This window comes from Phyllopteryx taeniolatus, chromosome 3 (assembly GCF_024500385.1).
Source record: "Phyllopteryx taeniolatus isolate TA_2022b chromosome 3, UOR_Ptae_1.2, whole genome shotgun sequence".
NCBI classification, from domain to species: Eukaryota; Metazoa; Chordata; class Actinopteri; order Syngnathiformes; family Syngnathidae; genus Phyllopteryx; species Phyllopteryx taeniolatus.
The window spans coordinates 17,931,173-17,956,662 of record NC_084504.1 but is presented as its reverse complement, the minus strand read 5'-3'; the positions used below and the strand labels follow the sequence as shown (position 1 = coordinate 17,956,662).

Here is a 25,490-nt window from a genome sequence, read left to right as displayed (position 1 = left end):
CGTAGTGCCCGGAGAAAACCCACGCAGGGACGGGGAGAACATGCAAACTCCACACAGGCGGGGCTGGGGATTGAACCCCGGTCCTCAGAACTGTGAGGCAGACACTCTAACCAGTCGATCACCGTGCCGCCGTATTCATACCAAAGCCTGAAAATCCTAATCTTGCCAAGACCCAAGTTGAAAGTAAAAGGGTGCATCAACCTGTTGTTCTATTGAGTATAAATCTACACCAAAAATGGACCAAATCAAATACATTGTCTATGCACAGGTCAGGATTTACATTGGCTGAAGTGGAGCCGCTGGGAATCTACCAGTTTTCTCCGGATTCCCGCCACCTGGTCATTGAAGAGGACATCCAGACTATAACACTCTACGTCCAGCGGCTCTACGGTTCGAGTAGCAACAGCACTCGCCTGTCCTACATGACAATAGCAGGCAGTGCAGCTGCAGGATCTGATTTCATCTCTGTGCCAGAGGGCCATTTGGCTTTTGACTCTCCTCGCCAAACCAACACTTCCTTCCAGCTTTCAATCCTCGATGACCTCCTCTCAGAGCCAGATGAATATTTTCACGTCAACCTTACCGCCGTTGAAGTCTTCACTCCAAACTTGGTCTGGCCAGATGTCTTCCCTCGAATCAACCCACCACACAGTCTGGCAACTGTCACCATCTTGGCGAGTGATGTGACCAGTGGAGTGCTAAGTATAGGTCCTGGACTGGTCGAAGTACCCGAGGACAAGGATGAAGAGAACCAGCAGGAGCGAAGGGTTCTCCTCAGAGTGCGCAGGTCAGAGAGTGTGTCTGAGAACGTACGAGTTAAGGTCCAAGCATATGGAGGTACTTTGATTGACCTAATGATTTTTTTTAAACTCAAATTGCACAGTTTTGATTAATTTGAATGTTGTGGAATTATCTCCAGATGGAAGCAAAACACCATTCCCTTTCACCCTGGAGCCTGTTTGGGCTCTAGCGAAGGAGAATCAGGACTTCCACTTGGAGTCCAGCATTGTGCAATTGCCAGCTGGTCAGAATGAGACAGAGGTGGTCCTTGTCATCCTGGATGACTCAGAACCAGAAGGACAGGAGGTGTTCTTTATCTATCTCAGTGATCCTGAGGGTGGCGTACAGATCACTGATAGGCCCCGCCAGGGCTTTGGGGCCTTTTCCAAGATCACCATCCTTGGTAAAATAATACATTTGTTTGCTCAATTCAATTGTATGCAGAAGAATATAAAAAAATACAGCTGGTTTTTGCAGACTTTTCTAGCTTGTACAATGTTCTCTATTCTGTGTTCCACTCGTTATGGCACTAAATAAGCCAGTGGAATCTAATGATCCCTAAGCAGGTTTGTTACCTAAATGAGTCATTCAATGTTCTGTCCCGCTTTCATTAATTAGGTTGTATTTGCTGATTTGCATTCAGACACTGATGTCTCTTAATCCCCAGCTGCTATTTTGTACTCCATAATATTGCCTCTCAATCTGCAACAACAATAAAGATTCCAATTCTGATTCTAATTCTAATCAGTTGCTGCAATGACCAGATTCATGAATTTTTCTTCATACAATGGATTGCAATATAGCTGTACTATGGGAAAAAAATAAAATAAAATATTCCCACCCTTTTTGTATCGTTCTCTTCTCTTGACGCAAAACAGGAAGCGACTTCCATAATGGGATTGTAGGCTTTAGTCACAATTCTCTGATGGGCCAGGTTCTGGATGAAGATTCAGACAACAAAACCGTTCAACTATACGTGCAGAGGCAGGAAAACAGGTACTCTGTTGCCTTGGGCTAAATATGGTATACAATTATGCACTTGTTCATTTAAATGGCCTTTTCTTTCAATGCTTAGAGCCTTTGAGGATTTGCAGGTTTTTTGGAGGGCTACTTTTAACAAAGCAGCTCCAACTCTTGTCAGCAATGGAGTAAACCTGACCAAACAGCTGGTGCACACATCGGGATTTATACTATGTAGAAGAGGAGAGATCATCTGTCCTTTTACTTTGGAGGTCCAACATGATGAGGTGAGACCCAATATTGGTCTTTTGAATTGTTTTTTATCTCGTCTCTAGTCGATCACTGCTTTATTCTGTAGTTTATAAAATTATCCACAATCTATCCATGTTTCCACAGGAACCAGAATACCGCACTTGGTTCTTCGTAGAAGTTTTTCAGGTGGGCTCAGGCGCCACCATTAATGAGACTAGCCGATTCGCCAACATCACCTTGGCAGAGAGCGACGATCCACGAGGCGTTGTGTACTTCGGCATGAGCCACAGGTTGCCCACCGCCACGCCAACGACCACAAAGCTCAGTCTCCAGGTGTACAGAAGAGCAAGCACAGCTTCAACAATGTCTGTATGGTATCATACTGTGGTATGTTGCAATTTGAACTTGGAAAAAAAAGTGAACAGATTAATAGCACATGCACAAAAGCTCAAATGCACGCAGACACACATGAAGAAAATGTATTTCAAAAGCAGTTGAAACTGGTTGTAAATACCCCTTACAATGAAGGCCAGTATGAGTGTTACGTCATAAAGACATGTACTGTTTGTCTACGTCTGACCTACTTTTTATCTTGTTTACCTCATTTGTCCCCACATTTCAATTCTATCAACATTCATTTTCAATACAAATGACCTAGCTATCATATTGTGTTCTCAAAACAGATTGTAGGCATCCAAAATTTAAAGGTGTTTCCATGTAAAATAATGAAGGTATTTAAATGGTTAATGTAATAAAATAACATTTTGTGCACACACATCTTTTGATCAGAATCAGAATCATCTTTATTTGCCAAGTATGTCCAAAACACACAAGGAATTTGTCTCCGGTAGTTGGAGCCGCTCTAGTACAACAGACAGTCAATTTACAGAACACTTTGGAGACAGAGATATTGACAAAAAACAATTGTGCAAAAAGATGCAGAGTCCTCTAGCACTTAGAGCAGTTCGAATGACTAATATTGCAATAGACAGGTGCAATGACCATTGTGCAAGGGGCGCTGAGACTTCAAGGCGTGTATGCGGTTTAAAGTGACGAGTAGTGCGATAATCTGGGACAATGTTGGTTGTGCAAATGTTACAGATGGGTTTGTTAAAGAGATTCAGTCAGTCTTTTAGCATTCTACTTGAGTATTGCTTATTGATATTTGTCAAGTTGAAAGAGACCATGCAGAATTCTTTACCTTGAATGCACTCAACCTACCCAGAGACTTTTATGTCCTCTAGCACTCCCACCTTGTCATTTTGGAGATTAAAGGAAGAAAGAACACTCAACAAAAATCCAAACCTCACACAGAAACACACATGGCGGGGCTCTCCTGCTTTCATCTTCCCAACTTTTATGAGTTGATTATAAAAGCTTTGGTGTGAGACAAAAACATTGCTCAGTCAACCTCATTTTGTCTTACGTAATGTTTTTAACCCAATTAATGTGCATGTGCAGTCACAGCCGTGGTAGTAGGTCAATCAAGAATCACGCCTTTTGTGTCTATTTACCTATATCAAAGAAATTATTGATGGTACTGTTGACCTGACTTTCTTTTGTGGATGCTAAGAGAGAGTAAAGGATTCCTATTATGTATTCGCATTATATTCCCATGTTATTCTGCAAGCTAAAAAGACTGAACCCTAATAATATATCTCTGCCAATCGCATTGGTGCAAAAAGCTCAAATACAAATTTATTTATCTATTTTGTGTATTTTCAACTCCAGCTCAATTTAATCATTACAATTGAGGTTATGTTCATTGACAAATGGATAAAGAAAAAATACTTACTTTTTAAAGGGGGTGTACTTGTGGATGCTGAGCGCTGTAAAGGATACAGCACAAAAAAACTATAATACTACTTTAACTTATTTCATGCGCATCGAAAAATGCAGAAAAATGCATGTTTAAATTTGTTATTAGTTACTTATAATGCCATTAAATTTTAAATAAAAATAAAAAATTCACAGATAAAACCCATTTGTCCAATGCAAACACATAATGCAACAACCAGTAAATTATACAGTAGTACCTCTTATAAGCATATCATGCTGTAAACCACTAAGCTGCGTATTTGCATTATTATTATTTTTGTTTGTTTTTCTTTGAAATGCTGCAATCTTATTTACAGACATTATAATCCTCAATTCATTTTGTTTCTTCGGCATTTCAGTTTGGCAACGGCATTCTCAGGATTCACTTGTAATTTCAGAGTATATAATTTTTTTTTTAATTGCGAAAAGCAGTTCTGCTCAAGGACTGGCGATCGGTCTCTCAACCTCAGCTATTATAGGTTCTAACTCCCCTGCGGCTCGCAAAAAAAAAAAAAAAAAAAACGGATGGATGTACTGTACTGATTGATTAATTTCTTTACCCCGTCTTCCAAATTTCTTTCCTCTTTAGGAGCTTCCAAGGGAGGAGGTGCTCGGACCATTTGTAATCCATCCTGCTAAAGAAGGAATGGATTTCCCTCAGCAAGAAGGCGAGCTGACCTTTGACGTGGGTCAAAACAACACATCCATCGACATTTATATAACCCCTGACCTTGCGTCATCTTTACCTCGGCCTAAGCGCTTCCAAGTGGAGCTGTTCAATGCAACAGGGGGCGCCAGAGTGCACACTGACTTTGGCTATGCAAATGTGACACTTGTGTCAAATGTTGCTAGTGCAGCTACGTGGGCCTTGGTAGGAAAGTTGCATCAACCCCTCAACTCAGCAACACTGAACCAGGTGTTGCGAGGACTCATCAATCGGACCGCCTTCATGCTGCCCCGAGAGCAGATGACGGCTGTGTTTGAAGCTCTGGAGAAGGTGAGAGCTTTTGAACCGGTGATTCTCAACCAATGTGCTGTGACAGAGATCATGAGGAATTGTTTATTTACTAAAAATAATGCACAGTGGTCCCTTGAGATATGAATTAAATTCATTCCGTAACCACATCTGTAACTCAAAACACTCATAACTCAAATTATTTATCCCTATTCAAATGAATGGAAATGCCATGAATTTGTTCCGGCCTCCTAAAAAAAACCACCCAATTTTTAAATTTTATTTAAAAAGGCACTTTACAATATCATCCTTTATAATAAATACAGTAATAACATAATTGAATAGAATGTAAAAAAAAATTCTACAGTTTTTATGCACATTTTTTGCTTCAATTCAATGGACATTGTGCTACTCCTTCTCATGTGCACATCTTGGCCACTTTGGGGGAGTATAATACAGACATACAGATATACATGAAGGGGATGATCACAATTGACCATGCAAAATCATACTGTTCTGTGTTGCATTTCTCTGTTTTTGAACTATAGGTGGTCGCAGTGTCTAACAGAGCATCTATTCATGAAAGCAGCCGCAATTTAACCTATGGCCTGCTGTGTGTGTTGGCCAACCCCAGCAGAGCCGACACACGGGGCCTTAGCCACCTCGCGGAAGTGGCTGAACGATTCGCATTTTCCCTCATCACACGCAGTCATTGTGAGATGTGAGTATATTTTTAACACAAACATAATGCTTCTGTTTCCTTAAAACTGTGGTGTTCCAAACTATGGCCCGGGGGGCATTTGCAGCCCACAGTCCATTTTTTTATCGGCCCAAAGCAAATTCTAAAACTAACAATTGACATGGCCCGCATGTAATGGGTATGATGTCCCATGACTACTACTATGATGACGACGACGATATCTAGTTTATTTTGAGTTGAGTTTTATTTTGAATTTTTTGAAATTTAAAAAACTCAAGAAACTTTACAAATAAAATAGTAACAACCTTTCTATTCGTAATGCTTCGATGAATAAAGATAAATTAGGTACACTAGCAAATACTGTGAATGGCGATTGTTTGCGCCGCTTTCTGTTTCGTATCAAAGTCAGCTTAGTACAGCTAGCTCTTGTTTTTGTTCTGAATGTGGAGTTGTGGGTCTGCTGCTGCTCAGTACAAGGGCTGATCTATTCATACCTACAGTGAAGCATGGTGGTGGCAGCATCACGCTTAGGGGCTATTTTTAATCAGCTGGAACTGTTGCTTTAGCGTATACAAGATGTAGGAAATTATGAACAGTTCGAAATAGCAGTCAATATTAGCGCTAAATTCTCTGGCTACTGCTAGAAAGCAAAAAATAAAAATGCCAGGAACAGCTACTATAGATGAAATTTATTTGGGGTTTATCAGAGGCACATTTTAATGGTGGCAGCTGAGTGCTGCCTCCCATTTAACAAAAGCCATTTTTAATTCTCTTTTGGAAAAATAATTTTAAAAATGTGATTGAGCTGTACAGGTTATAGGTCACATTAATGGTGGAAAATATTCTGAAATGAATTATCTTGGACTAATTTTTTGTACTGTACCAGAAGAACCTGGCATTTTAACGGGTGTGTAGACTTAATATCCACGGTATGCATCCTCACCTACACTGATGATTGGGTTTAGCTGGTTACTGTAAATAAATTCAAGGTGAAGGTTGTCAAAGTGGGCCTTGAATCCTTTGATATCCCTGTATGTGGCCCTTGGAAGAAAATGTTTAGACACCCCTGTCTTAAAATACTGTACCGGTATGTGTTTTGTGTTTTTAAATAATGTGTCTCTTTGTGTGCTTTCTCCAGAGGGGGCACCATCCTGGACACATGTGAACATATGTCCATCTCTGCCTTCCAGTGGTATCCCACACAAATCAATGGACACAAATTCAGAGGGTGTAACACAGACTTTTTCCAGCTTCCTGACACTCTGCTGGCAGTGCCGGCCGTCTCCACCCCTGACTGCAGGAACCTCAGCCGTATTCAGCTGATAGAGTTTAGAAATGACCTCTGGTTTATCACCAACAATGCAACAAATGCTCTCAATGGGAAGGTAGGGATTTACACCTCTTTGTGTGTTTCACGCAGCAGGTGGCGGTCTTCCCCCATACAAAAATAGTTTAACCAGCTCGCAATACCGCTTCTGTTCATGTGTAGGTTTTCTCAGCCAGTTTAGAGGACAGAAGGTCAAGACCCCTTGGAGATGGTATAGAGGTGATATATCGTATCCACACTGCTGGTCAGCCACTTAAACCAGGACGTTCTATGTGCCTTCTCTGGAACCAGACCACTGCAAGGTAGGCCACCACAGATATATAAGTCAGGCGCCTTGGCATTAAAAATGCATACCAAATTAAACATTGTGTTGTGTATGTTCAGGAAAAAGTTTTTTTTCTTTTGGTCTTTTCCCTTAGATTTCCTTTGGAACCAAATCCAAATCCATCCATTTTCTATACCGCTTATCTTCACTTGGTGATTATTCAAATTATGGATGGGCATAAAGTAGGGGTTGAAAAACTAAAGATGTTTTTGTAGTCAACAGTAATGTGATGAAACTCGAGTCAAAGTTGACGTCACACAGCGATCACCAACCTGTTTTGTGCCACAGAACAGTTTCACGACATATTATTTTGGAAATTAAGTTCCTCGTCACCTGTCGCGAGGTCCCACTGGTATGAAAATGTTAAGACTAGTGACAATTGGAATAGCCAAAGCTAGCGAGGCTAACCATTCTTGTCATTCACAACAAGCTTGTTTTTGTACTCTCAGACCCACGCAGACGAATGAGGACTGTGTCGCTTTGTTGGCTGGACATTTCGCTGCTCCACAAAGCGTTATAGTCCGGTAATGGCAGCAGACAGGCGGGACGAAAGCCCTCTGTAAATTGAAAGATGAGATGCCAAACACCGGTGATTAGTGATTAATCGACATCAAGCTTTGAACATCGATGCAAAGTAGTAAAGTCAACTCATCGACGAGTCGCCTCATCGGTTCAACCCCGAGTACGCAGCAGTCGTACGGCAAAACGGAGTGCACTACTTGACTGCAACTCGCAGAGGCACTGATAATTGAGTCTCAACGAGTTTGTAGTCTATAAAAGAACAACATGCTGTCAGCTATGAGCTACATTACATGCATACAGAGAACTCCTTTTACAACAAGTAATAGATTCTTCGACCATTATTTTTCCCATAGTTGAGCGACGAAATTTGGTAACATTCCCATCGCTAATCCAAATACTCTGTAAAGCTGGTGGCGTGTGCTTCCCTCTCTATCTGTCATCCTCATATATTTGGGCAAGGTCAGCTTGTTAAGGGTGCATGCACACCCTGCAAGTTTTACAGTGCCCAAGGACACGCTGCATTTGTCTGTAACACTGTGAATCCTCCCACTCACCTTCAGTCTAATGAGGACATTCTGGAGATCACCATTGAGGCTTAGAGTTTTGGCAGGTTCGGCTTTGCTGGAACAGCTCCCCGTACAATGTTATTGCAATAATCACACTGCTGAGAGATTGGACTGAGAGAGTCATGGGCTGGGAAAGCTAAACCTGACTAAACCTTAACAGAAATAAACAATTGACCTTATGTCCGCTATCTTCTATACACTCAAATGCTCAAATACCTGTGACCTAGTTTTTTATTTGTTTGTTTGTTTATTTCATGTCTCTCGTCTCCATGCTCTAGCTGGTCATCGGATCATCAGTACTGCAGGGTTGTGAAAGAAAGCGGGAGCTACGTGGAGTGCGCCTGCTCCCACTTATCTATCTACACGGCCTATGCTGAGTTTTCCCCCCTTGCATCAAATAACGAAGCCTTCTATGCCTCCGGGTTCATCTGCATCTCAGGTACACCACGTCGCCAGAGTGATGACTCACGATGACTGATTCACTTTGAATAATATCTCATCAGATGGCCATGGTAGATAAAATCAGTGGTGAAATTGGTTGCGTTTTCTTTTTTTTTACACTTTCAGACTGATAACAGGAATTTACTTTTAACATTTTGAGTCACTAAGGCATCAATGGAACTGTTGACCCAACCAGAATCATAATGAGACTCCCATCTGTTCATCATCCTTCATGATCCAGGAATTAGTCTGCTACTGCACAAATATAGTTTTTTCCCACTTTTGTTTTCAGTTCAGCCTTGGCGGACGTCTGGGCTCGACCGAGTGAGCCCAAAAAAAGTCTAGTTCGTATGGTCATTATTACAAACAACTATTATCTTCTACAGGTAGAAAATTTCAAACAAGTGATCAGTTTGCAGGAACTACCATCAATGTTCCAGTTTCAAAAATCACTTTGACACAAAATGTGTTCTTGTGTAGTCTGCCTGCCTCATCCTTTAATTTCTTAACATTTTCTGCGTTTCCATTTTCAGCCTTTGCATTGGCCATTATAGCACACATCCTGTGCTCCCGTTTCCCTATGTTTGCTGCCAAATTGCTCGTTCACATGATGGTGAGCTGCCTCGGAACACAGGTAATGCAAATGTTCACTTTTTAACCTCCATTGCGTTGCTACATGCTCATACCACCCAGGCCTCACAAAAAAACATCATCTGACCTCCATGACACCATGTCCTGTGTTTTTGGAGGGCATTTTAAGCAGTGTTAATATTTTCCTTGCATACTGACAATGCATGCTCACCACCCATCCCCTAAGCCATCAAACATTGTTTTTTTTTATTTTTGTAAATATTCATGAATATAGAAAAGGAAAGACAATCAGATGTCCCCGCTTTGCGTTGTTTGTGGGCTCCCGTGTCCTGACAACGCAACCATGCCCCCCGCACTCTTGCCCATTAAAAACGCAAGCTGTCACATGAGCAGTGAGCAAGATATGCGGTCTCTGGTTTGTCTCTCTGCTGTGCGTATGTGTGCATGTGCGGGACTGGTAAATTTCCACAGGTAGCCCCTCTCTTTGGTTGACAAACATAAGTCTTGAGTCGTTGGGGGCTACGCACGTTGGGCTCAACCCGTTTATGGCCCGGAAAGAGCCCCTGGACCTAAATGGGTTTGGAATGGAAAATTCCATCCTGTTCTGTTTCTATGTCAATGTATGTTTAGGCCTCCTACTTGAAAATAAATGACACTGTGCTATTGTTCGTGAAATAGCGTTTTTTTTCCTCTTGTGTTCTGGTCTCATGCCAATTGAATTTCAGCCTCTGAATCCCAAGGCCTAATCGAAGAGCTTTTACTTTTAAAAGTCTGCCACTGGGAATCATTGTTGGACTCTTAAGTGCAGGATGATCTGAATTACGATTGACCATTTGCTGTCCTTGTCTTCACTTATTCTGTGTTTACAAATAATTCCAACCATAATTTGGCCACATTGTTGGACTGCAGAGACTATACTTGTATATTAGCATCCTATTTATGATGTGAAAAAGTCCTATAATCTTGCATCCCTGACCCAATAACTGTAGTTGGCACCATGAAGAAATGCCCTGTGGTGTCACACCATCGATTTGCACCGACAAAACTACAACCAATCACTTCTGATGGAGTGGGCTCTTCATCTGCAGTGGGGGGGCCGATGCCGCTGGCTGATGGGAGCAAATTAAAGTTGCTGGTTTGATTTATGTCTCTGAGTATGGCCCCCAGTTGTCTCATATGTTGCAATGAGACTGAGAGGATGGAGCGGTTGAACGAAATGGAAAAGTTGGAGATGAGGTTAATGCCGCTGTTTATTGATTGCTGCAGTATGTCCAGCTGCCATCCTTTCATCCCACTCGTGTCCAGAGAGAGAAAGTTCCGGGCTTGGCGCTATCATAGCTAATACAACAAGCTCTTAGGACAACAAGCAGAGGCACTGTTGATTCGGGCTCATCTAATTTTTGGTCTCAAGAAGATCCTGTTTTTTATGCTCTCCCCACGCTTTTGTGTGTTTTATTTTTTCCGGGTCCTCCGGCTTCCTACCACCTTCTGAAAACGTGCATGTTAGGTTCATTGAAGGCTAAATTCCAACAAAGGTTGGAATGTAGGTGGGAATACTCGTTTGTCTATTATATGGGCCTATTGGTGCGATTGGATGGCGACCAGTCCATGGTGTACCCCTCCTCTCACCCGGGCGTCTTGAGTTCACCACACACACTATAAGCACACATTTGCAGTTTATTTTTTTCCCGGTCAGAGCAGGGATTTTCACATTTTAAAAATTGATATATGTGTGTACCCCGCTTGACAAGATTAGTATACTGTATGCCCAGCTCTGTATAAAAAGCATCTAACTTTTGGTCTGGATCCATCCCTGACCATTATTTCAACGTTTACCAATTTCTTCCCATTGTAAAACCATAGACAAAATCCTCCATTGTCAATGTGAAATATGTGACTTTCTTCAGATTTATATCTTGCATTGTCAAAAAGGTCAAAACAGGCCGAAACTGAGCAGTTTACAGTCAAAACTATAACACAGACAAAAAATAATAACGATTTGTCCCATGCCAGCCTTCACTTCAAAGATATTAGTGCAATGAAGAAAAGGCTTCTCCAACTTGGCCAAGCACTTTTTCCCTGTACTCAGCAAGACAACTGAAAATTTCCTGAGTGGAATGGAAATTTACCCAAGGCATGGGTTAGGTCTCGTTGTGTATGTGTGCGTGTGTGCGCGTGTGTGTGTGTGCGTGTGCGTGCATGCATGTGTGTGTACCATTAGTAGCTTGCCAGTGTGTGTGTAAATGCAGTATACACTGTAGAAATATATATTCCAAATGTACATACTGTAATTAATTGCTACTTTCCATAAAGATTTGTCTGTGTCCATCAGTCTATCCAATACCTTATATGAGTTAAATTTTTTCTGTGATTATGTTCGTGGCTCAAAAAAATTGTAGTCTTTTTAATAAGAAAACTACCACTCTACAATATTGTACTTCATAACAACATAGTAATGACACAATTAAGTCCCATGTTAAGACAGTTTTTGCCCCATTTTTGCTTTAGTTCTGTGCTGCTTCTTCTGGTGTGTGCGCTTTGGCCACCTCGGAGTAGTATAATACAGACACGGATCTACACTAAAAACATGTCGCTGGCCAAAACTCAGTAGTATTAGTTGTTATATATGTATATGTTAATATATACCTGTGATTATTGTTATATTATCTGTCTACATTTGTAGCTCCTCCATTTGTGTTTAAATATCCATTTTAAAGGTTGAAAACACCACAACACCTAATGCATGTAGTATCATTTTCATTTCTGTTTAATTTCTCTTCATCACACTTTCTTTCTTCTCGGGGGTAATACTTTCAAATCTTGCTGAGTCTCACACAAAGTAATTTGGGATTGCACACTGCTTTGTAAACAGGAGAATGTAATGTCTATCGTTGCTGTAATCAGCCCTGGTCATCTACTTTTCGCGGCACGTGGGATCTAGTGGACCAACGGGACACACACGTTGTGTTAACGCTAGCAGCATAAGTCACTATTGTTTGGAGTGCTTGCCTAAACTTCCCACTCAAAACATTCATTGACTTTGCTTCTTTACCTTTTGACCTTGACTTTTAGTTTGCGAGCTATTGGATGTTCACTTTCAATAAATGTTTCTCCACATTTACCGAACGGTGTTACAAGTTCTTGCTGAATATAAATGCAAGCCAATGAAAACACAATTTAATGTGTAATGCGTTGTAATAACACAGTCCCCCAACCCGACACATCTCGGGAAGTCATTCTGACTCAGTAAAGTATTTCCCCTCTCTCTATTCCCACTGTTGTGTTTTATCTGAGTGAGTGTTTAGGTAACTCATGTTCTAGTGAAAGGATTTCCTGTTAGCTCCGGGAGCAGCTCCAGGATTCAGAGCTTTGCTTCTCAGCCCATAAACACATACGTGACAACCTCTCCTCCACGCACAACACCCTCCTGCCCACCTTCCTTCCAGTATTTCAACAGAGTGAGCAAGCGTTTGTGGTTACTGCTGGGATTCCCAAATGTGTGGGTTTGCGTGACTATAGTTGGCCAACTCTCCGGGAAGGGGCGTGTCGGGATGAAAGATCAACACGATGTAAGTCTTTTTCCTGAGGAAGTTTACCCGTTCCCATCATGACCAATTAATCATTGAAACAAAAAACAATTTGCTTTGTTTATTTGACGTCAGAGAATATGCCCTATCCTATTTTTGTTATTTTATTTTTTGCGTGTGTGTCTGAGGGAGCAAGAAGAGACTAATGCAAGTTGTGTGATTGGCTCTGAGGGATAGAAACAACTGGGTGCGTGTCTTTGTGAGAGAACTGCAGTCAAGACTTGTTTTTGGCTGAGGAGGAGTATAATTCTTGTCTTTCATGTTGCTATCGTCCCATCATGAGATATCCACAGATCGGATACAGATCAGAATCATGTTGTTTCATATGATGAGCTTGTCATCTCTGCTTTTTTTTGTCTGTAAATTATGGCTAATGTTGTCTTTGTGTTGAACTTCCTTTATCTTTCTCCTGGGATTAGCTATGAATATTATCAGGCACCAAAATGCGGTCTCTCTCCGATTCTCTCACTCCCTTTATCCTTCTAGAAGTGACAGGGCACATCCTGTGTGACTCATCAGTTTGACCAATGAGGAGCTTCCCTAATCTAATTACAGACAGTCCAGTGCCCCACTTCGTTTTATTATCATTACCAGGGGCCTTATCAAGGATTCCTGCAGAACTCCTTGTAAACAAAGATGACTTTGTTTAAATGTGACCTTACTCGGAAAACCCAAACTAGGATTTAACCTCGAAAGTGGAGCATCCAAAAGTGGTGCAATTTGGAGTTCAAAAAAATTTCCTGGAAGAATATGCCTTTGAACAAAAAACAAAAATGTTGAGTACAAATTATTATTTGTGAAATCACGCAAGATCCCGTCCAGTGTGGAAGTTTGCCTTAAAATTAGAGCAACTCGAAAGTCAACCAGCGTCATGAAAGGATTGTGCTCCACTTTGGAGGTTCCTCTGTACTGCTCTGCAAAGTGTGTTGTACAAAGATGAACCACTTTAACATTCCTGCCCTTTGGTGTGTATAATGAGTACAGTGTGATATCCTTCTTTAGCTGTTGAAGACACACTTTTGTTCTAATACTGTCTGCTAGAGGTATAGAATATTTGTTAAATGTTTTTTTTTTTTTTTGCAATGTCAAAGCACAGGTTTCGTCGAGAGATAAACTATCCCAATTGAAACATGCAATCTTTCTTTAATCCCATTTGAACAACGTCCTAAATGTGTGAAAGCTTCTCCGCTGGAATCATGCTAATTTACCCCATATTGATTTCATGCTTCTACCATTAAAAACATCAAGGTTTAAACAATTGCAAACAATTCATACAGCCTACAATTACAACTAATTGATATGGTGCCTATTCAGCCTCTGGGATGAGTGACTTGTTTCAATACTCAAGTGTAATGCAATTGGGATCTGTGCCATTGTCTGTGCTGCAAGTGACTCTGCCCTTTCTGGACCCAGAGTTTTGCCAAATGTCTATTGACCAAACAGCTGGTGACCTCAAAATTACTTCCATGAACTTTCCTCTATTTCCAGAAAAAGCACAATATCAACAGTAACGAGAGGCCACGGCAACCTCTCACCTTTGGCCTGGTTCTACACTTCGCTCTTACCTTGTCTGGTATCCGGTAGATAACTTAGCACATTGAGTATGTAAAGGGGTGTTATTATTATGTAAGTTATTGACACCCTTAGCATGGCATATTGTATCATGCAGAACATAATTCTATGACAACGGTTGTGTAATTTCGTTTGGGAAAAGAGCTGGTGCAACCTTGGCTGCACAAAGTTGACTCGCTATCAGTTGAGTTTATCATGGAAAGATGGGAAGAGGGTGTAATCAAAAGACAATATCATTCATTGTAAATAAACAAGGTGTAAAATTTTTATGAGCATTCAACAACAATTCTAGCATTTATTTGTATTAGTGCAATACTCCATGCAGTGGCATGTACCTTGTACCTGGTTCAGATTTGTCAAAGAACAAACAGGACCGCTGACACTACAGATGATAAACAAAATGGGGACCTACAGAACTGTTTAGTAACATTCTATTTTTGCAGTTTGACCGCTTGTCTTGGCTGCACTGTGCATGTCAAGTGAACTTTGCTGGTTTGGACGACATTTGTTTACCCTGAAACCATTGAGCTCATTGGTGCTACGGATGGATACATGCAGCGGGTTTCACAAGATTGCTTGACAACATGGGAGAACACAGTTAGCGACAATAATGGCTGTAGCCATCTTAATTGCCTGAAATGAGTCGCCTAACTTCCTGAGGGAATCAGGATATCTTCAACAGAGGAAGGAAAAAGCCATTGGTTTAATCGAGTGTAATCACATCTAAAATTTATTTTGTTTCAAGGTTCAAGGTTGTTCATTTCAAACAATAAAGATGATGCAAATTACAAATGGCCAATCAAACGTATTTTACACACGCTTCACATACTCTACCAACTCTTCTACCGAATCTTTGTAAATATGAAAATACCACCTTTGTCAATGTTGTTGTCCAACACAACATATAATCAAAATAACGAGACACATGCATATGGCGGCATCCATGCATGCACAAACAAAATAGGATGCACAGATGGCACTGAGCTTTAATACCCTCATTTCCCAACCAAGCCATAAAACAGACCTGACCTCAAGCTTCTGCAGCGTCTACATGAACCTGTAGGGGTCAGTCTAGCTCCATAGATTTGTTCAAGTTCAAGACTCGAATGAAAGAAGTCTCTGACACTACCTTGTACTACTCTGGTACTCCCCAAAGATATACTTCTTAAGACTGGCGAATAGCAAGAGTCTCTCATAACCACAACAAAATAATTTAATAAAACACTTTTATGCTGTAAACAGAATCACAGCCAAATGGAGCGTTGCGCAACAGTTAAATAACAACTAGAATGTTAGGGCAAAGATGTTACACTATGAGTTCCCTATCCAGCAGGAATAACACAGATGAAACACATATTCAACCTATTGACAAATCAATCACCATGAGAAATACTGTGTTAATCAACCATGTCTAGGCTGACAGCGTGTTGAATGGGTGGAGCTTTTTTTAGTCTGCTTAAACTACTTTTCTTGATAAAATTAGTTATCATCAGAATAATACAACCCCAATTCCAGTGAAGTTGGGACGTTGTGTTAAACATAAATAAAAACAGAATACAGTGATTTGCAAATCATGTTCGACCTATATTTAATTGAATACACGAGAAAGACAAGATATTTAATGTTCAAACTCCTAAACTTTATTGTTTTTAGCAAATAATCATTAACTTAGAATTTGATGGCTGCAACACGTTCCAAAAAAGCTGGGACAGGGTCATGTTTACCACTGTGTTACATCACCTTTTCTTTTAACAACATTCCATAAACGTTTGGGAACTGAGGACACTAATTGTTGAAGCTTTGTAGGTGGAATTCTTTCCCATTCTTGCTTGATGTACAGCTTCAGCTGTTCAACATTCCGGGGTCTCCGTTGTCGTATTTTACGCTTCATAATGCGCCACACATTTTCATTGGGAGACAGGTCTGGACTGCAGGCAGGCCAGTCTAGTACCCGCACTCTTACAACGAAGCCACGCTGTTGTAAAAGTCCAGAATGTGGTTTGGCATTGTCTTGCTGAAATAAGCAGGGGCGTCCATGAAAAAGACGTTGCTTGGATGGCAGCATATGTTTCTCCAAAACCTGTACCTTTTCAGCATTAATGGTGCCTTCACAGATGTGTAAGTTACCCATGCCATTGGCACTAACACAGCCCCATACCATCACAGATGCTGGCTTTTGAACTTTGCGTCCATAACAGTCCATGATGGTGTTAGCTTCATGCTAACATTCATTCGTGGGGCTGTTCAGCTTCAGCTAGTAATGGGCCTTCTGTCTATTTGGGACCAAATCAATAAGAAAATGTCTTCATTGGAAGAAAAGTGAAGTTTTGAAATGGCCCAAGCCAGAGCAAAGACTTAATTTTTTTTAAAAGAGATCTAAAATACCTAAATCCAGTTGAAAATGTTTTGAGGTCACGTGAAGAGGTCAGTGCACAAGTAATGAAATTTGGAGCACTCCGCCGGTAGAGCATCACAGTGTACAAAACCTTTATTTGGGTGTGGATACAGCTTCTTGTGTGTTGTTTTTTTTAAAATGTATTTTGTATTGTTCAGGTCAGAAGTCATGTTATGTCCTTTTAAGAAACAGTTTTAAATTTACTCATAGCTGGACAGTACGAGGCGTACGACCCAAATGCAAGACTAGGTGGCAAAAGACAGTTCCAAAAAAACTGTTAAATTAAACAGGCTGGGTTCGGTACATGGGTAGGCAGTCAAGGAAGGCAATGGTATCCAAAAGCGTGAAGCAAAAAGACAAGGTCAGTAAGGGTCGAAGCTTATTATGAGTCAGTGGCGAGAACAAGGAATGCGGGAACACAGTACAACAAACTGGCGACGAGACAGAATGACACACGGGCTCAAATACGTGAGGTTATCAGGGATAACGAGGCTCAGGTGAGGAAGGCACAATCACAAGCAGGTGGGAGGAGGGGTATGCAGACATGGCGATTGTAGTGTAGTGTAATGTTTGTTGCATGGTTCAAGAAGGAGCCCTTCCAATGTTGTGAGACTGAACCACAAGAAACCACATAAGATGCTCACGCTATGACCATATATATGCTATTTTGCGAGTTGTGGTGTACGCCCGCATCACGTAAGTGCATAGTAACTACATTTTGTTGACCTTGAGAAGCGCTTCTCAGTGTTTGCAGAGTATGTGTGTGTCGCGTGTCATACGTCCCAAAGGTTTCTCTGTCTGGTCTCCAGACGCAAAAAGAGAATTTCCTTGAAAGTAATCTTTAATGGAAAGCAGATGCAGTTTTCCAGCAGCAAGCCAAGCGCTCTTTGATTTAAGTGTGAATATATATAAGTAGAGTGGCCTGTTGGAATTTAGCTGAATGTGGTTCAAGTGGCTGTGTGGCGCTTGGCTTCTGTATTTGACTTGAGTCATTAGAAAATAGTTCACTCTCACTTGTATCGCCATGTTAACCTTAAGGAGAAAAACAATCTGGATCTGCAACATTAACTGGGGACTGCAACATTGTACTTCCTTTGCCCATGTTACACCCTTCCACAAAGTTTAAAGGAAATTGGTTAACTCATCCTGCTAACAAATAACTGACTGACACAGAAATGATCATTTTAAAGTACAATGGAGGCTCGAAAGTTGAATGCTCCTAAGGTGGTACAGTTCCAAATTTGTGGCTTTTGGAGACACTTATTCCAAAGAATGACCATTCTGATCAAGAGCAGAAGATGAGAAGTAAGTCCCACTGAGACCACGCACATTGTCACTCGTTATAAAAGTTAACAGTGGTTTAGTATTTTTGTTATCATGGTTAACAAGTGAGAATGTTAAAAATATGAGCTGAACAGCGGTCAACTTATTTTTATACATGTATTACAGTTATGATACGATAAAATACTGACCGTTAGTTAAAAGTGTGTTCTGAATTTGAACAAAGTGGAGGCAGTCTAGCTTCATGGGATGGATTGTGACTTGATGCAGTGTCTGATGACACCATAAACTTGTTTACATGTTGAAGTGCTACAGCCGCTTCAACACTATCAACGTGCTGACAGTCTCTACGCCGGAGGTCCAAATCCTACATGAGCTAAAGTTAGTCTTTATTCTTGGAATCTCCTTCCCAGAATACATTCTTTTCGCCTCCCTGGTCGTGTTTGTTGCTGTTTCACACATAGACGTGGTATACTGTATAGTGTTGCTGTGCGTCCCTCAGTGCATTCTACTCGAGATCCCTAGTTGTGGTTGTTTGGATGGGAAACACACCAAAGGGGAGAGGGTGTTTATTTGCCAACTGCTGGCTCAGCAAGTAAACCTCGGCCTGAGGTTCTACCCCAAACACCCGTGAACTTTACTTTTATCGTGTGGCCTCAGTGAACTGGAATTGCAACTCACAAAACAAACATCTTATCTTGTTGTGACTATCCATTGAGGCTTGAAATATGCAACGCGGTACAACAAGACACTGATATTTGAGATCAAACACTTGCAATGGAGGTTTCAGCTATTCTTTTCATCGTGATCATGCACGGACCTCCTATTGGCGTCATATTTTTTTATTTTAATAACCTGACCTGTCAAACCCTTACTCCCGTCACCCTCCAGCCACACACAAACACACACACTGGCCTACTAACCCAGCTATCAGCCAGGCCTGTGTAACCTGCCTCATGCAACTGCCTGTCTAGTGCACTTCAGTACATAAACGGCACGTCCGCCACAACTGACAAACGGGAGCATGTGAACAGGCTGATGATGCTCACAGTACAATACAGTGCAGGAACGCAAGGGGCTGAAAAATGGCACAGCAACACAAATTGTACTAGTGACATGAATACTGCTGAGGGAGTCTTGTCTCTCAGACCTCTGGGCATCACTTTTCGAATAAATAAATGTTATTTCAGCCAAGACTGAATGAATCATGTGAGGACAGGAACAAGCGGTTTTGACTAATGAGTGGACATTGCGAGAGCCAAACATGTCATCATCTCATACTTCTGTTTTTGCTTTGCTGTATTTCATTGTGAGAAAAAAGGCAAACAGCCAGGGAGCAGGCTGCGGCTGGAACCAGCTAGATCAGACCGGTAGCTGTTTGGGGGAGGGGGGAGTTAGAGGAGGATGAGGAGGGTGGTGGTGGTTGGACTGCGGTTGTTGGTGAGGATGAAGAGGAACTTGGGCCTATAAGAAATGGAGAGAATGGCTGGAGGAGGGGAGAGGATGGATGGATGGTCTGGCAAGCAGACAGCTCTGGGTCCCCCTCTACCCCCTCCCTATATTGGTCAGTGATGTAATGCAGGCTAGTGCTATTTATAGCCACGCTGCTGCACAGCTTCCATAGCGTCAGCATGCTGGGCTACATTGATCAGCGGTGAAAGTCTCTGGGAGCTTGACAGCAACAACCACCAGTAGCACACAGCCACAGCAACCAAATGTTGCTTCCTGTGCCTTGTCCGGTTATGAATACAAATGTTGATCTTTTTCAGACTTGAAATTAATTCTCTTTTAGCGTCAAATCAATATCACTAATAGGTGCCTTTGATACTTCCCCATTTCACCCGAAAAATTTAGATTTTCCATATTCACTTTATTAGGTAGATGTTAGATGCTGTTAGAAATGCATGTTGGTCAAGCTCCCACACTTGTTTATATAAATGAACTGCAGGAGGACAATGTACATGCAAACAGCAATATATGACAGCTTGCTGATAGGGTGGACATTTGTTGGCCTTGTTATTGGCCCGATTAGCTATCGTGGGCCATTTCCCAGATTGGGCAGACATATTTTGTCGGCCCTTCTTGTAGTGTTACATAATCCACGACCAACGATTTGGCCCTATGATAGCCCTACGACGCCGATAATCCACGACCAACGATTTGACCGTATGATAGCCCTACGACGCCGATTTAAAAATTTTTTTCTTCGGTGTAGTGTGACATATGAACGACAAATCTCTCAGTCCATACAGTGAAGTTCTTCAACTCCATTCAATACTGATGTGGTGTTGGATCTCATTAAACTGTGTAGGTTAATCCAAGGTTGTTTTTGTGTTTTCAGCTATGCCTTGAAGTCTTGCAAGTGAATCAACACCTCAGTGTATAACTTGGCAATCTTGAAATCAAATCAGTCTGGCTTTATTTTTGGATACTTCATTCCTGTTCGGCCGGCTTTTAGCTGCCGCAGGCAAGTCGTCACATGACACAAGCCGTGCTGACGTGTACCTCCCAGAGTTAGTCAGTAGCCTGAAGGTCTAGACAGGTCGACTCCTTGCGCCTTACACAATGGAGAAGTCGAGCGGGGGACAAAGGACAGGCCGGTAGATAGGTCCCGATAAACCCTCCGTCCGCACCTGACGCCCTTCCCACCCTGGTCATCATTACCTGACAGCTGCTGACATGTACCCTCTATTATTTTCACAAGGAACTGAACAAAGGCCGCATGCTGTAACTGTGACCTCCATACGTACAGAGCCCACCTCAAACAATAAGATCTCCTTAAGGGCCTGATCTGTCGAAATCCATACTTGTATCTTTAGCTGCTTACTTTAAACAGAGTAGCAGCTCTTTTATTTACTGCATCGTCTCATTATAAAGACAAAATCAACAGGTGCACACTACTATTGAAGTAGGGGAGATAGTCCATATTAGATTTATCCAAGGTCAGTCTGTGTATAATGAGAGGTGGTTACATAATTATACTCCCATGCCTAATTAGGTCTTTGACTTTACGTGTCATTGCTGGAGAAGTTTGGATGAGTCTGCTCTGATAGTAAAATTGACGTTTTCTTGTTCCCTCACATGCTATGGGACATCCACTCATTTTGTGTAGCTCTTGTCCTCGTTAGGGTCACAGGTGAGCTAGAGCCTATTCCAAATGATTTTGTGCAAGAGTCGGAGCAAACCCTGTACTGGTCGCCAGTCAATCGCATAGCACATACAGACAAACAAGTATTCACACTTACATTCACACCTATGGACAATTTAGAGTCTTCAATGAGCTTAACAACCATGTTTTTGACCCGAGGGAGGATGCGTGAGTACCCAAAGAAAAGCCACTCAAGCACACGGAGAACATGTAAACGCCAACTCAGTTTCAATCCCTAAACCTCAGAACTGTGAGGCATATGTGCTAACCACTAGACTACCATGCTGGCCTTGCTATGGGACCGCCAGTTTTTATTTCATGAAGCTAATTTCCTCCAACTTTTGTGGAATAAGAAATTCTGCACAGTAACATGCCTTGAAATTACGACTTTTTACAAACCATGTGATTGTGTTCCTATACTAATGTTTGTGTGGAGCTCTGCTTAACCACCACTTCCCAGAGAAGTATCCAAAAATAAAGCCGTGTGTGTTCTTTAGCAGACCTTATGAAGACCTTAAGAAAAGTCGTTTTTTAGGTCATGCCCACACAAACTCATTTGCTTTTCATTAGTTATCCCTTACAAGGCTGTATCTGTTTTGTGTTTCTCTCAATCGAGATCACCAGTTTCAGCCATTTGGTATTTAGCCTGAAGTGTGACGCCACACCTCTGCGCTCAGTCTGTCAAAGTGACAGAATGACACAAATATACAGTACATAGCAACGACATTGCGCTGATGATGCACTAGAACAGACTAGGCTTTACACGATCAGGATTTTTGGGGCCGATCAGCGAGTTTAAAAAAACGATCCGATCACAAGATGGAGGAATGTGTCTATTTAAATGACCTGTTCATTTACTGTATATTCTTGTGTACTTAATTGCTAAAAAAAAATTATATTTACAATAAATAATGTATCTTTGTTCCTCTATTTATGCCAGTGAGGCATAGTTATAGACAAAACAAATGAATGGTCTTCTATTAGATGGCAGGAAGTAAATACAGTAATTAATGTATCCACTTTTTGTGACATTTTTGTTTGTTGGTGTGCCGTGAGATTTTTCAATTGTAAAATATGTTCCTTGGCTCCATAAAGGTTGGAAATCACTGCTCTAGTCAGATCGTGTATTCTAATCAGTCAAGTCAAACCAACATTACATGACAGAAATAATGGGTGCTAACTTACTGTAATGAAATGACTTCACCCACACCGAAACTTTAGCGCATGATTCGACAGAACGGCGGCATGTTTACATCCAACTGTTCGTGCTACCGCTAGCTTGCTAGGTTACATAACATTTTATTGCCTGCTTGAGAGCCGTATCGTATTAAAAGTATGTGAACATACCTCAAGCAAGCCTTAAACGAACGTCCTCTCCTGTCCTGCGCACCGGTGACCACCAACACACGTTTTTCCACATTTTGTGCTTATAATACAGTCGAGCAGGCTCGCTCCACCCTTGTTGTCGTCGCAACGGTAACGAGTGTATCCGGTCGCATTTGAGTTGACAGATAAAGCCCAATGATCGTAAAAAATGAGATGCGGTGGTATCGGAATTTCATTGCAGTAGTCGTGAAAGAGCAAATTTGTCTTGTAGTCTGATCCAGGCATTACGTGTTGCCTGTCTCCGACGTGTTGTCTGTCCCACACCCCGATGTTTTTTTTTTTTTCACTTTTTTTTCACTTTTTCACCGTCAGACATTTACAGTACTATGTCAAAAGACACGCGACAAGGCTAAAAATAAACTTGCTTTTGGATTCAAATATACTGTGCACGCGGCGACGCATAGTTAATGTCTTTTGCGGAGCTAATCAATGACATCATTGATCAGATAGGCGAATTATCACATGAAAGCCGATCACCCGATCATCATAAAATGCTAACTATAGGCCGATATCGATCAGCCTGATATAATGGGTGTAACGTCTAGAACAGACAACTGTAAAGACGTTATAATGCGCATGTACACTGGACCCTATGAGGTCGAACACAATCCGTTCCTATTATAAAACATTTATTAACTACAGGCAATGTTTTAAGTAAAAATTAGAAACTGTTTTTCAAGTGTTGTGTAAAAAAAAGGAATCCCAAATAGTATGAATTTATTAAAAAAAAAAAAAAAACATTCTGTCCTAACTTTGATAACAAGTGATCCTCACTGTAAATCTTATTTTATGGCTTTGAATGTGAGTCTTTGTGCTGTTGTATATTCTTCTTCACTTGATACTGCTTGTAGAAGTTTCTCCTTGTTCTGGAAAAAGTGTCAAAGACTAAGATTAAGCCAAAGAAAAAGCAAAATGCTCAGTTATTCCTTTGATATCACATGACTGATGTCTACACTAATGGTTCAAGCTTTGCTTATTTATTTAATTTTTACATACTGTTGTAAATTATTTTGATTGCTGCAGCCACGCTTTGAAACACTGATTAAATTCAATAAGGTTGTTTCTTTGACCAAAGGAAAGACAACATTTGAAGGAAAATTATCTTGATTTCCAACATTCTAGATCATCTAACCTTTAAAATAAATTTCCTACTTTTGTATTGAACAATAATTTGTGAGTGGACAGCAATGTGTCCTACTAGTTAGCATTTCTGCCTCATAATTCTGAGGTTCAGGGTTTGAATCTCATCTCCTCTGACCTTCCTGTGTGGAGTTTGTTAGTTCTCCCCGTGCTTACGTAGGTTTTCTCTGGGTATTTCCTTCCACATTCCCCAAAAAGTGCATGTAAGGTTTACTGGTGACTCAAAATTGCCCATAGGTGTGAAAGTGAGTGTGAATAATTGTCTGCATGTGCCCTGCGATTGGCTGGCAACCAGTCTGGGGTGTGCCCCGCCACTCATGCAGTCAAATGGGATAGGCTCCAGCTTACCCCGGGACCCTAATGAAGACAAACCCTATAAAAAAGAATGGACCCAATGCAAATTCCAACCCAATTCACAACACACAGGATGATACAAGATAATATAAAATCAATACAAAACTGAATACCATAGTAATAAATAAATAAAACGCAAAGCTCTCAACTCTTTTTGCATGGTCAGGAAATGCCAAGGTGAATAAATTGTTTTTAAGAAATGATTTCAAAAGTGCCAGAGTTCGGACAAGTTTTATGTAATTTTGGGGGTCGGTTAATTCCATGGATGAATAATTGTGACTTGTGAACATTTGAGGAAGCTCGGTTGAAACCTCTACTGATGCAGTTGACTCAGACCAAATCCAGTCTGTTGCATTCTGGTGCCCATACAGCCACTATAGTGTACAGTATGTACATGTGCCTGAAACATTCCCTGCTGTTTTTGTTTTTCTAAATATTTTGGGTGTGTCCCTCTACGCTGGCAGGCTCTTAACTACCTGAACAGCTTCTCTTCCCAGGCTCGATTCCAGGCACTGAGGGCATGGGTTCCTTTTTTGTGCCATTACACCCACTCAACCCTGCAGGGCTTGGATGGGAAAATGACTGACTCAGAAGTCCGATTTATGTAAAAGTGAACGGCTCTTACTCAAGATGGGAAAAATCAAAAAATGGTCAGTGTTTTTTTCCCTGTGTTCCCTAAAAAGAGAGCAAAAAGTTATGGAGAGAAACGTTACTTGTCCGCCGCTGGCCATTTGCTGCCCGCTGCGGGTTTTTTTTATTGGCCACTTGCAAATTCTGCACTAATAATAAATTAAAAACACGGGCTGCATCTGACGGATACAAGAAAAAGTTGAAAGGTATCAAAAAAATGTTTTATTAAAAATTAAAATGGGGAAAAAGTACAAGATACAGTATCACACTTCCTTTTAAATTATTACAAAAAATAATGAAATGTATACATTTTTTTTACCTAAAACTGTTTTAAAAAATGAACATTACAAGATATCACACTACTATTTTATGTAGCATTTTTTAGAATTTCACACTGATGTTGTAGGGGTACACTTGCTTGACTTTGGCACAGGCAGCCTGGGTTCTGTTCCCACTCAGTGAAGATTTGAATGGTTGTCTGTCTGTATATGTGCCCTGTTTTTGACTGGCACCCAATCCAGGTTGTAGTCTGCCGTTTTCCTAAAGTCAGCTGGGATAAACTTCAGCTCCCTGCGACCCTTAATAAGTGATACTGAAGATGGATGGATGGATGGATGGATGGATGGGTGGGTGGGTGGGTGGTTGGGTGGATTTTGTAGAAGTTGAATGTTACAAGGTAAAATAAAAAAATAGAATCATTAAATGTTACAAGATATCATCCATTTCTTTTAAATCTTGTTACACGACATCACACTAATAC

At 41.1% G+C, this 25,490-nt stretch overlaps 1 protein-coding gene across 2 annotated transcripts in view; it reads left to right on the top strand.

Moving 5' to 3' along the window:
* Positions 1 to 25,490, top strand: part of adgrv1 (adhesion G protein-coupled receptor V1) — a 113,375-nt gene that overhangs the window by 57,798 nt on the left and 30,087 nt on the right. For both annotated transcript variants that reach the window (XM_061767261.1, XM_061767260.1), the window contains 11 exons: positions 269 to 837; positions 920 to 1,183; positions 1,659 to 1,776; positions 1,856 to 2,027; positions 2,137 to 2,379; positions 4,400 to 4,807; positions 5,314 to 5,486; positions 6,604 to 6,850; positions 6,955 to 7,094; positions 8,484 to 8,644; positions 9,180 to 9,280. In XM_061767261.1, coding sequence (XP_061623245.1) covers positions 269 to 837; positions 920 to 1,183; positions 1,659 to 1,776; positions 1,856 to 2,027; positions 2,137 to 2,379; positions 4,400 to 4,807; positions 5,314 to 5,486; positions 6,604 to 6,850; positions 6,955 to 7,094; positions 8,484 to 8,644; positions 9,180 to 9,280 — 2,596 coding nt within the window. The remainder of the gene's footprint in view (positions 1 to 268; positions 838 to 919; positions 1,184 to 1,658; positions 1,777 to 1,855; positions 2,028 to 2,136; positions 2,380 to 4,399; positions 4,808 to 5,313; positions 5,487 to 6,603; positions 6,851 to 6,954; positions 7,095 to 8,483; positions 8,645 to 9,179; positions 9,281 to 25,490) is intronic.